The sequence below is a fragment of the Dryobates pubescens genome, chromosome 3 (assembly GCF_014839835.1).
Source record: "Dryobates pubescens isolate bDryPub1 chromosome 3, bDryPub1.pri, whole genome shotgun sequence".
NCBI lineage: Eukaryota > Metazoa > Chordata > Aves > Piciformes > Picidae > Dryobates > Dryobates pubescens.
Genome location: NC_071614.1, coordinates 12,766,591 through 12,779,119, shown reverse-complemented (window position 1 = coordinate 12,779,119; position 12,529 = coordinate 12,766,591). Strand labels below are relative to the sequence as shown.

Sequence of the window (12,529 nt, the reverse complement as noted above, 5' to 3'; positions counted from 1 at the left end):
TTCATCCACACTCACTTCCTTCCTTTTTTCCCCCCCTGCCTTTTAAAGAAGGGAGCCACACCCATGGATTTCACAGATTTCTACACTGCTTTTGTGGACTTGGGATGACTTTAGCCACACTAATCAAGGGCTGGCTGAACATGAGCCACTGTGTGCCAACATGGCCACGAAGGCCACCAGCATGATGGCCAAGAGGAGTAAGGCAGGGATTGTCTCCTGGACTCAGCACTGGGGAGGCCACAGCTCGAGTCCTGGGGTCAGCTCACTCCAAGAAGGACATGGAGAGGCTGAAGCAGGTCCAGGGAAGGGCAACCAAGCTGGGGAAGGGTCTGGAGAAGAGGGCTGGGGAGGAGCAGCTGAGGGAGCTGGGGGTGTTGAGTGTGGGGAAGAGGAGGCTGAGGGAGACCTCATTGCTCTCTACAGCTCCCTGAGAGGAGGCTGGACCTAGGTTAGTCTCTTCTCCCTAGTCTCAGGTGACAGGAGAGGAAATGTCCTCAAATTGTGCCAGGGGAAGTTTAAGTTGGATATTAAGAATAATTTCTTCCCTGCAAGGGCTCTGAAGCACTGGCACAGGCTGCCCAGGGAGGTGGCTGAACCCCCATCCTTGGAGGTGTTTACCAGAGGCAGAACTGTGGTGCTGAGGGCCATGGTTTAGCCCCAGCTGTGGCAGACTTGATGATCTGAAAGGTCTTTTCCAACCAAAACCATTCTGTGAGCCCTCCCTCCCTGCCAGGCAATGTGGGGCTGGACCACAGTGTAGCTTCAATGCTCCCCAACACCCACAGGAAGGACCATCAGTGATAAGGGTAGGCAAGACTCCTCCTAACCACCCCACACATCAATTTAGAGTTCCTCATAGTTACAAGATAGCTTTTAAGGATTTTTAGGAGGTGGGGGATCAGTCCCTAAAGCTGCAGGCAAGCTGCAGCTCAGTTCTTGCTTTCTGCCTACCCAGGCTCCCTTTTGATCCCTGCTCTAACCCTGCTCAGCACCAACAGTGTTTAACACCAGCAGTGCTAAGCTAAGAGTGGAACACTCTGGGTGTTCCTGAATTTTTCAGCCATTCACTGACTTCTAACCCCAAACCATCTGTGCTCAGCACTGGTTAGGCCACACCTTGAGTCCTGTGTCCAATTCTGGGCTCCTCAGGTTAGGAAAGATGTTGAGCTGCTGGAAGGTGTCCAGAGAAGGGCAAGAAAGCTGGGGAGGGGTCTGGAGCACAGCCCTGTGAGGAGAGGCTGAGGGAGCTGGGGTTGCTTAGCCTGGAGAAGAGGAGGCTCAGGGGAGACCTTCTTGCTCTCTGCAACTCCCTGAAGGGAGGTTGTAGCCAGGTGGGGGTTGGGCTCTTCTCCCAGGCACCCAGCACCCACCAGTCTCAAGCTGTGCCAGGGGAGGTTTAGGCTGGATGCTAGGAAGAAATTCTTCTCAGCAAGAGAGACTGGCCATTGGGATGTGCTGCCCATGGAGGTGATGGAGTCACCATCCCTGGAGGTGTTTAGGAGGAGACTGGATGGGGTGCTTGGTGCCATGGTTTCATTGATCAGATGGTGCTGGGTGATAGGTTGGACTTGATGATCTCCAAGGCCTTTTCCAACCTGTATTCTGTCTTGAGCTGTACATTAAGAGGTGCTGTGCAGGGATGGGTTTGCAGCCATTGAAAATGGCAGCTGCCCAGCTTTGGAGCAGGACATGGCCACACAAGGACATAAAGCTGAGCTGTGACTTGGGGGTGATTGGTTGGACTTGATGATCTCAAAGGTCTTTTCCAACCTGGTTAATTCTACCTGGAGCAGCAGCTCCTCCCTGCTCCTCATGCTGCCTCAGGTGGGTATGACTGAGCCCCAAAATCATCCTTATGGCAAGCTTTAAAGCTCACTAGTGAAAGCCATTGGGAAGCCTGCTGGGTTTGTGGGTGCTCCAGACAGACCTCATGTCCTTGTGACCATTCCCCTCTTTCAACTCACTCACTTGAGCACTGGGTTACAACCTGCAGCAGGGAAAGAACTCATTTGCTCTGCTAACAAAAACCTTCCTGAGCCAGATAATGAAACCATGGACATCAACAAACAGAGGCTTGGAGGCTGAAGAAGAGATTAACTTATCACAGTGACACAGGGACAGATCTTTGGTTGCTCTAAGGGCAGAAAATTTCACAGTCCAGAGTGGTTTAGAACAAACTTTGTTTAACTCCTGCCTAGATTTGGCCAGGGCCCAACAGATCTAGAAACTCTTGAACTTTGGGAAAGCTTTGATTCAGTCCAGACTTCATGGCTCTGATCCACTTCAGCTGGGAAGGACCCAAATCAGCTGGGAAAGGCCCAGATCTGCTTCAACTGTATTTCACAACCCATGTTTGTCTGCATTTCTTTTCAGATAGGTCATAAACAGCACACACAGAACAATTCCTCCTCACCCACAACATCTACCAGCAGAGCCAGCTACTGCCATCTCCAACCCAGAGTGGTCAAAAAGAATCACAGAATCACAGGATGTGAGGGGCTGGAAGGAACCTCTAAAGCTCACCCAGTCCAACCCCCTGCCAGAGCAGCATCACCCAGGGCAGCTCACACAGGAACACATCCAGGCAGGTCTTGGATATCTCCAGAGAGGAGAGTCCACAACCCCCCTGGGCAGCCTGCTCCAGGGCTCTGTCACCTCACAGGGGGAAAATCCTTCCTCCTGTTTCCATGGCACTTCCTCTGCCTCAGCTTCCACCACTGCCCCTGGTGCTGGCATTGGGCATCCCCCAGCAGAGCCTGGCTCCAGCCTCTGGGCATCACCCTGCACAGCTTTAGCAACAGCAAGGAGGTCACCCTCAGGCTCCTCCTCTCCAAGCTACAGAGCCCTCAGCTCCCTCAGGCTCTCCTCATGAGGAAGATGTTCCACTGCCTTCAGCATCTTTGTGTCTCTGTGCTGGACTCTCTCAAGCACTTCCCTGAGGTTCTTCTTGACCTGAAGATCCCAGAACTGGACACAAGATTCCAGATGTGGCCTCAGCAGGGCAGGGTAGAGGGGCAGGAGAACCTCTCTGACCTACTGCCCACAGCCCTTCTAATCCAGCCCAGGATGCCCCTGGCCTTCTTGGCCACAGGAGCACATTGCTGGCTCAGGGGCATCCTTCCATCCACATCTGATTTCCTCAGTGCCCAAACCCTAGGCTTGACATCCCCTCCTGACTGGGTCAGGTGGCAGCTTCTCAGGGCAGAACACAAACAGAAAGTGGAAGGGGAAGTCATGAACCTTGTCACTGCTCTGGTGAGGAAGGGCTGAGAGAATTTGGGCTTTGTAGTCACAGCCCTTCTAATGCATCCCAGGATGCCCTTGGCCTTCTTGGCCAGAGGAGCATATTGCTGGCTCATGGTCAACCTTCCATCCACCAGGACCTCCAGGTCCTTTTCCCCTTCACTGTTCTCCAGCAGCTCATCCCCCCAACCTATCCTGCTCCATGAGGTTGTTCTTTCCCAGGTGCAAGACTCTCCCCTTGGTCCTGCTGAACTTCATTCAATTTCTCCCTGCCCAACTCTCAGCCTGTCCCAGTCTCACTGAGTGGCAGCACAACCTCCCAGTGTGTCAGAAGAAAACAAAAGTCAAAGAGCAAGCTCTAGAACAGATGACAAGGAGAAAGCTGAGGCAGTAAAACTGCACAGTCTGAATGACAGAGTTTCATTGGAACAAGCTGCCCAGGGAGGTGGTGGGGTCCCCATCCCTGGAGGTGCTCCAGAAACCTGTAACCATGGCACTTGGGGAGACGGTCCAGTGGCCACGGTGGTGTTGGGCTGATGGTTGGACTTCTCCAATCGAAACAATTCCATGATTCTATGAATGTTTGGAAGGAATTCAAGCTGGTGAGAAACTCTGTGACTGGGAAGTGTGGAATAGCTTGCAAAGCATGCAACAAGCAAGACCACTCCCTTCAAGGAGAGGTGCAAGGAGCTGTATCTGGGCCAGGCCAGTCCCAGGCACCAAGCTGGGGGCAGGAGTTGATCTGCTGGAGGGTAGAGAGGCTCTGCAGAGGCACCTCGACAGGCTGGGCAGATGGGCAGAGGCCAAGGGCAGGAGATTGAACACATCCAAGTGCCAGGTGCTGCACTTTGGCCACAACAACCCCATGCAGAGCTACAGGCTGGGGTCAGAGTGGCTGAGAGCAGTCAGGCTGAGAGGGACCTGGGGGTGCTGGTTGACGGTAGACTGAACATGAGCCTGCAGTGTGCCCAGGCAGCTAAGAGGGCCAATGGCATCCTGGCCTGCATCAGGAACAGTGTGGCCAGCAGCAGCAGGGAGGTCATTCTGCCCCTGTACACTGCACTGGTTAGGCCACACCTCGAGTCCTGTGTCCAGTTCTGGGCTCCTCAGGTTAGGAAGGAGGTTGACTTGCTGGAACGAGTCCAGAGAAGGGCAACGAAGTTGGTGAGGGGTTTGGAACACAGCCCTGTGAGGAGAGGCTGAGGGAGCTGGGGTTGCTTAGCCTGGAGAAGAGGAGACTCAGGGGTGACCTTATTGCTCTCTACAACTACCTGAAGGGAGGCTGTAGCCAGGTGGGGGTTGGTCTCTTCTCCCAGGCACCCAGCACCAGAACAAGAGGACACAGTCTCAGGCTGCGCCAGGGGAGGTTCAGGCTAGATGCTAGGAAAAAGTTCTATACAGAGAGTGGTTGCCCATTGGAATGGGCTGCCTGGGGAGGTGGTGGAGTCGCCATCACTGGAGGTTTTCAGGAGGAGACTTGATGGGGTGCTTGGTGCTGTGGGTTAGTTGTTTGGGTGGTGTTGGATTGGTTGATGGGTTGGACGCAATGATCTTGAAGGTCTCTTCCAACCTGGTTTATTCTATGTATTCTATGTATGTAAATCCAGGCTGGGTGCAGAGTGGGGAGAGAGCAGCCCTGAAGAAAGAGCCTTGGGGGGTTGGTTGCTGAGCACTCCCCAGGAGCCAGCAGTGCCCTCATGCAGCCCTGCAGGCAGCTGTGTGCTGGGCTGCAGCCAGAGCAGTGTGGGCAGCAGGGCAGGAGAGGGGATTCTGCCCCTTGGCTCTGCTCTGCTCAGACCTCACCTCCAATCCTGCCTCCAGCTCTGGTGTCCCCAGCAGGAGAAGGACACAGAGCTGCTGGAGAGAGTGCAGAGGAGGCCACAGAGATGCTCCAAGGGCTGGAGCAGCTCTGCTGTGAGCACAGGCTGAGGGAGCTGGGGGTGTGCAGCCTGGAGAGGAGAAGGCTCCAGGGGGACCTCAGAGTTGCCTTGCAGTGCCTGAAAGGAGCCTACAGGAAGGCTGCAGAAAGACTTTTGCTGAGGGTGTCTGGAGACAGGACAAGGGGGAATGGTTGGAAGCTGTAGGGTTAGACTGAATCTTAGATCTTCAGTATCAGGGTGGTGAGACTCTGGCACAGGTTGCCCAGGGAGGCTGTGGCTGCCTCCTCCCTGGAGGTGTTCCAGGCCAGGCTGGATGAGGCCTTGAGCAAGCTGGGCTGGTGGGAGGTGTCCCTTCCATGGCAGGATGGTTGGAGCAGCTGATCTCTACAGTTCCTTCCAACCTAAGCCATTCTATGACTCTTGTTATCCCCAGAGAAGCCACAGACTCCTTTGACTGCAGTTTCTAACCAGGTGCTGCACTATGGCAGTGCACTGCTGGCTGTTGCTGTGGTGCAGCTTTGTTCACTGCAGCAGAGAGGCTGTGATCACAAACCACACAGGAAGGTTGTGGTTTTCAGATAGCCCAACGCAAAGTGATGACACCCAGCAGAACCTAACCAGCAAAAAGGAGGCTGAGAAGCTCTTCTGGTTGCATCTGATGACAAATCAAGTACAGCCAGGCCCTGGATCCACAGATCACAGGACAACCTCAGCAGGAATGGACCTCAGGAGGTCACTGAGTTCTGCAGGGGTTTCATAGATCCATGGAATGGTCTGGCTTTGAAGGGACCTTAAAGCTCATCCAGTTTCAACCCCCCTGCCATGGGCAGGGACACTTCCCACCAGCCCAGCTTGCTCAAGGCCTCATCCTTGAGCATCTTCAGGGAGGGAGCATCCACAGCCTCCTTGGGCAACCTGTGCCAGTTTCTCACCATCCTTATACTGAAGAACTTCTTCCTAATCTCCAGTTTCAGTCTCCTCTCTCCCAGCTCAAGCCACTGTCCCTCATCCTGTCATTCCCAGCCCTTGTCAAAACTCCCTCCCCAGCTTTCCTGGAGCCCCTCCAGGTACTGGAAGGTTGCTTTAAGGTCTTCTCTTCTTCAGGCTGAACTCCAACTCTTTCAGCACAGGAGAGGTTCTGCAGCCCTCTGATAATCTTTGTGACCTCTTCTGGACCTGCTCCAGCAGCTCCATGTTTGTCTCATTGGGTGTTGAAAACCTTCACAGCAGCTGCCCAGCCTCCCTGGGCAACCTCTGCCTCTGCCTGACTTGTCCTCAGGGTGAAAAGGTTTTTCCTCATACCCAGTGTGAAGCTCTCTTGTTTCACCCTCTGCTTGTAATCTCACCCCTGCCACCCAGCCCTTCACACACCACTGAGAACAGCCTGGACCTGTCTTGATCATTTCCCCACAGCTACTGGGTGGCTGCTGTTTGTTGGGTGCTCCCAAAGCTGTCTCTCTTGGAGGCTGAACAAGCCTGGTCCAGCAGCTGCTCCTCACAAGTGCTCCAGCACCATCACTTGGCAGCCCTCTGCCAAGCTCCCTCCACATTATCAGTGTCCTCCCTGTACTGAGGAGCCTCAGGCTCCTTTTCAGACAAGTGCTGCCTGGAGGGGCATGATGCCCTCTGTGAATTCACTGTGTGCTTCTCTCAGCACACCCCAGCACACTGCCAGGGCACACTGCTGCCTCATGCTCAGCTTCCTGTCCACCAAAACCCCCAGGTCCTTTTCCACAGAGCTGTTTCCCAGCCACCCAGTCCCCAGCTGTACTCTTGCCAGGGTCTCTTCCTCCCCAGGTTCAGGGCTTCACATCTGTCCTGGCTGAATTTCTGCTGGCCCATGCCTCCAGCCTGTCCAGGGGCCTCTGGGAGGCAACCTTGCCCCTTGGCATTCCAGACTGGTCCTCCCAGTTTGGTGTCCTTTGCAAACACCACCTCTGAGCCTTCTACAAAGATGTCACACAGGATGGGTCCCAAGACAGACCTCTGTGGCAGACCTCTGTGCTACTCCAGTTGTCACAAGGCTCCAGTCAGAGCAGGAGTCATTAACCTCCACCTTCTGAGCCTGATCATCCAACCATTTATTTTTGTGTCTATCTACTTGTCTGCCCACTCAGGCTCTAAGTTTAGTTTGGGCATAAGAACATTGTAGGAGAGACCTTCAGAAGCCTTGTTGGTGTCAAAGCAAATGACATCCCTGCCTTGCCCTGCAATGGTAACTGGGAGTTCTGGCACCCAGCTTCAGGGGACTGCTTTTAACTCCTGGCTCTGGGAAGGCACACTGGAAACAACAGCTGGTGCACACCCTCAGGAGGAGAGTTCTTCTCCAAAACACCTTTGGAAAGCATAGATTTGTCCTACTGGGACTCAGCAGGCCACATTCTTCGCTGCAATAATCAGCCCAGCCCTGTTACATTCAGCCTATATGCAGCAGTCATAGACTCACAGGGGTAGGGGATGGAAGGGACCTCCAAAGCTCATCCAGTCCAACCCCCCTGCCAGAGCAGGGTCACCCAGAGCAGGTCACAGAGGAACACATCCAGGTGGCTTTGGAAAGTCTCCAGGGAAGGAGACTCCACAACCTCTCTGGGCAGCCTGCTCCAGGGCTCTGTCACCCTCCCTGTATTGGGTTCCAGATTGTAGCTGTTGTTCCTTGTCCTATCACACCACACCACTGAAAGGAGCCTGGCCTCTTCTTCACACCCACCCCTCAGCTATTGATAGACATTGATCAGATCCCCTCTCAGCCTTCTCCAGACTAAACAGCCCCAGGGCTCTCAGCCTTTCCTCATAGCAGAGATGTTGCAGTCCCTTCAGCATCCTCCTTGCCTCTGTTGGACTCTCTCCAGCAGTTCCCTGTCCCTGAACTTGGGAGCTCAGAACTGGACACAATACTCTAGATGTGGTCTCACCAGGGGAGAGCAGAGTGGGAGGAGAACCTCCCTAGACCTGCTGGAGACAATCCTCCTGATGCACCCCAGAAGCACCTCAGCCAACCATCCTGGTTTGTTCTGCACCTGGTGTTTGGTGCCTCGACGACTACATCCAGGTGGCACAGACAGACCCTAGGAGGGTCAAACAGGACCAGCAAGGAAAACCAGGTGGATGCAGAAATTCCTCAGCTCTCTTGGGAGAAGCACAGCTCCACCATGTTCCTGTGGCAGCCCTTCCCCTCTTACCTTGGCAAGGAAACTCCACGCTGCATATTGCCCTGAGGTTGTGCTGCTTTTTAGCTTCACTGTGTGCAACATCAGAAAGAATCCCAGCAGCCCACTGCAAGGCATGGAGAAAGCTTGTTAATAAAGTACCTTAACTGCAACCAAGCAACCTCTTGACAAGCATCTTGGGGATTTCCTAATGCAGACCTGCAGCATTAATCCCACCTGGAGAAAGAAAAGTTGGTAGACAGAGAGCTTGCATCACGTCCAGTCACCACAGGTCTTGTTCAGGCAGTGACTAAAGGCTGAGTAAAGTCAGGCTGATGCTCTTCAGGCTGGTCTCTAATGCACTTGTGCAAGCAGAGAAGTAGAGATTATGGGAAACAGGAGGTGAAATAGTAACTTCAGGCATTGAAATGGCTCTAAGTAAAGACACTGCTGACTTCCACAGGAGCCACACATTTGGCAACCAGCTCAGCTCTACCTCCACGGAGCCTTGGACTGAAGAAGACAACCACTGGAAAGCTTCTGCCCGAAGCTCTCAAGCTGTTTAAAACTTCTTGAAGCCTAAATTCCAATCAGGGAGTCAAATGCATCTCTACTGTATAACAATGCTTCATGCTCTGGCTTGCTGAATCATTCAACTTAGTAGTGGCAGGAGGACAAAGGCAGGAGTACCTGAAGGGGCTACAGGAAAGCTGGAGAGGGACTTTTTACAAGGGGGTGTAGTGACAGGACAAGAGGCAATGGCTCTGAGCTGGAAGAGAAGAGATTTAGATTGGACATAAGGAAGAAATTCTTTCCAGTGAGGGTGGTGAGATGCTGGCACAGGTTGCCCAGGGAGGCTGTGGCTGCCCCCTCCCTGAAGGTGTTCAAGGCCAGGTTGGAGGGGTCTGGAGCACAGCCCTGTGAAGAGAGGCTGAGGGAGCTGGGGTTGCTTAGCCTGCAGAAGAGGAGGCTCAGGGGAGACCTTCTTGCTCTCTCCAGCTCCCTGAAGGGAGGTTGTAGCCAGGTGGGGGTTGGTCTCTTCTCCCAGGCAAGCAGCACCACAACAAGAGGACACAGTCTCAAGCAGTGCCAGGGGAGATTCAGGCTGGATGTTAGGAAGAAATTCTTCCCAGCAAGAGAGATTGGCCCTTGGGATGTGCTGCCCAGGGAGGTGGTGGAGTCCCCATCCCTGGAGGCGTTTAGGAAGAGCCTGGCTGAGGCACTTGGTGCCATGGTTTAGTTGGTTAGATGGTGCTGGGTGAGAGGTTGGACTTGATGATCTCAAAGGTCTTTTCCAGCCTGGTTAATTCTGTATGCTGTAAATAGATGAGTCAGGAGTGCTGGAAACAGAACACTCCAAAGCTTCCTGCTGGCAATGAAGGGAATTTTGATCCTCATGCCATACAGGACAGTAGACCCCAGTGCTCCTGGAGCCAAGACTCTGCTCTGCTTCTCACTGGACCTCAGAGAGCTTTGGCTCTGGGGTTCATTTCACTTGTGGCATACTCACAACCCACTGGCTGGGAGCCAGTGAAATGGTGTAAAGCAGCAGGCAGGGAAGATAAAAGGGCTGCAGAATGTGCAAGGCACAAGCACTGTGTGTGGCTGCCTGAGAGGCACAAGAGACCACAAAGTGCTGTGGGAAGCTGCATGGGGAAGGAGAGAGGATCAGAGAAAAGAGGCAAAGGGTGCCTGGGTGTTGAGAGAGGGCAGGCTGCTCTGGGTGGTGAAGCAGTGCAGTTATCTCCTCCCTGCAATAGCAGGAGGGCTGGAAGATGATGGCTCCCCAGGTCAGAAGTTGCTTGCTGGGCTCCAGCACCTCAGCCAAGCACTGCTCCCTGCTCAGTGCATGAGGCTAAGCTGTGTCTCAGCCACAGGTGGCTTTGATAGCATCATAGAATCAAGCAGGTTGGAAAAGACCTCAGAGATCATCAAGTCCAACCTATGACCTAATACCTAACACCTCCTGACAACTAAACCATGGCTCCAAGTGCCACATCCAATCTCCTCTTGAACTCCTCCAGGGATGGGGACTCCACCACCTCCCTGGGCAGCACATCCCAAGGGCCAATCTCTCTTGCTGGGAAGAACTTTCTCCTCACCTTCAGCCTAAACTTCCCCTGGCACAGCTTGAGACTGTGTCCTCTTGTTCTGCTGCTGCTTGCTTGAGAGAAGAGACCAACTCCCTCCTGGCTACAACCTCCCTTCAGGGAGTTGGAGAGAGCAAGAAGGTCTCCCCTGAGCCTCCTCCTCTCCAGGCTCAGCAACCCCAGCTCCCTCAGCCTCTCCTCACAGGGCTGTGCTCCAGACCCCTCCCCAGCTTTGTTGCCCTTCTCTGGACACCTTCAAGTCTCTCAATGTCCTTTTTCAACTGAGGGGCCCAGAACTGGACACAGGACTCAAGGTGTGGCCTAACCAGTGCAGAATACAGGGCACAATGACTTCCCTGCTCCTGCTGGCCACACTCTTCCTGATGCAGGTCAGGACTCCTTTGGCCTTCTTGGCCCCCTGGGCACACTGCTGGCTCATGTTTAGGTGGCTGTCAATGAGTACCCCCAGGTCCCTCTCTGCCTGGCTGCTCTCAGCCACTCTGACCCCAGCCTGTAGCACTGCCTGGGGTTGTTGTGGCCAATGTGTAGAACCTGGCACTTGGATGTGTTCAATCTCCTGCCCTTGGCCTCTGCCCATCTGTCCAGCCTGGCAAGATCCCTCTGCAGAGCTCTCCTACCCTCTAACAGATCAACTCCTGCCCCCAGCTTGGTGTCCTCTGCAAATTTGCTGATGATGGACTCAATGCCCTCACCCAGATCATCAGTAAAGATATTGAACAGCATGGGGCCCAGCACTGATCCCTGGGGCACACCACTGGTGCCTGGCTGCTAGCTGGCTGTGGCACCATTCACCACCACTCTCTGAGCTCAGCCTCCAGCCAGTTCCTAACCCAGCTCAGAGAGCTGCTGTCCAAGCCAGGGGCTGACAGCTTAGCCAGGAGTTTGCTGTGGGGGATGGTGTCAAATGCCTTGCTGAAGCCCAGGCAGACTACATGCACAGCCTGCCCCACATCTGGGGTAGTGTCACCTACCTGCCATGGAGCAACTTACTCATTAACCCCTACCTGCAACTTGCTTGTGGTGTGGCTCCCCCTCCCTTTTCTGCCAAAAAAATACATTATTTAGGCTGGGGGGTTTGGTTACCTGGGGTTTTGGGGGGGATTCTTCTGGTGGTTTTGTTGTTGTTGTTGTTGTTGATTTGGTTGTGGGTTTTTATCAGGGAAACTACTTAACAATGATATTTTATCCCTCCTTCTAATGGCAAAGCCAGAGATAGAAGTAAGAAAAATCCCTAGCAGTCAGGAAACATTTTTGCCAGCAGTTGGTATGATTTATTCATTATTATTATTATTTACCTCAGAAATAAAGGCTTAGGGGGGAGGGAGGGAAAGACAGGAATCCCATTTTTTGAGATAATGAAGACCTCAGGGTTGACCATGAGCCAGCAATGTGCTCCTGTGGCCAAGAAGGCCAAGGGCATCCTGGGCTGGATTAGAAAGGCAGTGGGCAGTAGGTCAGAGAGGTTCTCCTGCCCTTCTACCCTGCCCTGCCACATCTGGAATCTTGTGTCCAGCTCTGGGCCCCTCAGGTCAAGAAGGACTTCAGGGAACTGCTTGAGAGAGTCCAGCACAGAGCCACAGAGATGCTGCAGGCAGTGGAAGATCTTCCTCATGAGGAGAGCCTGAGGGAGCTGAGGGCTCTGTAGCTTGGAGAGGAGGAGCCTGAGGGTGACCTCCTTGCTGTTGCTAAAGCTGTGCAGGGTGATGCCCAGAGGCTGGAGCCAGGCTCTGCTGGGGGATGCCCAATGCCAGCACAAGGGGCAGTGGTGGAAGCTGAGGCAGAGGAAGTGCCATGGAAACAGGAGGAAGGATTTTTCCCCTGTGAGGTGACAGAGCCCTGGAGCAGGCTGCCCAGGGGGGTTGTGGAGTCTCCCTCTGGAGCTATTCAAGACCTGCCTGGATGTGTTCCTGTGTGAGCTGCCCTGGGTGATGCTGCTCTGGCAGGGGGTTGGACTGGGTGAGCTTTGGAGGTCCCTTCCAGCCCCTCACATCCTGTGATTCTCTAGGAAACAGATTTACATTATACTGTGAGCACTACTCCATTGGTCAGTGAACTTTTGCTACTCCAGCTAAAGGAATGCTTGTTAAAGCTTTTCCCTTTCATCCCCCAAGAGCATTCTGCCAAATAACAAGATGTACAGGCAAATAAA

At 53.7% G+C, this 12,529-nt stretch overlaps 1 protein-coding gene across 1 annotated transcript in view; it reads right to left on the bottom strand.

Annotated features, from left to right (window-relative positions):
• TMEM241 (transmembrane protein 241) overlaps positions 1–12,529 on the bottom strand; it is a 72,676-nt gene that overhangs the window by 19,386 nt on the left and 40,761 nt on the right. The window contains exon 13 of the mRNA XM_054180206.1: positions 8,303–8,396. Coding sequence (XP_054036181.1) covers positions 8,303–8,396 — 94 coding nt within the window. The remainder of the gene's footprint in view (positions 1–8,302; positions 8,397–12,529) is intronic.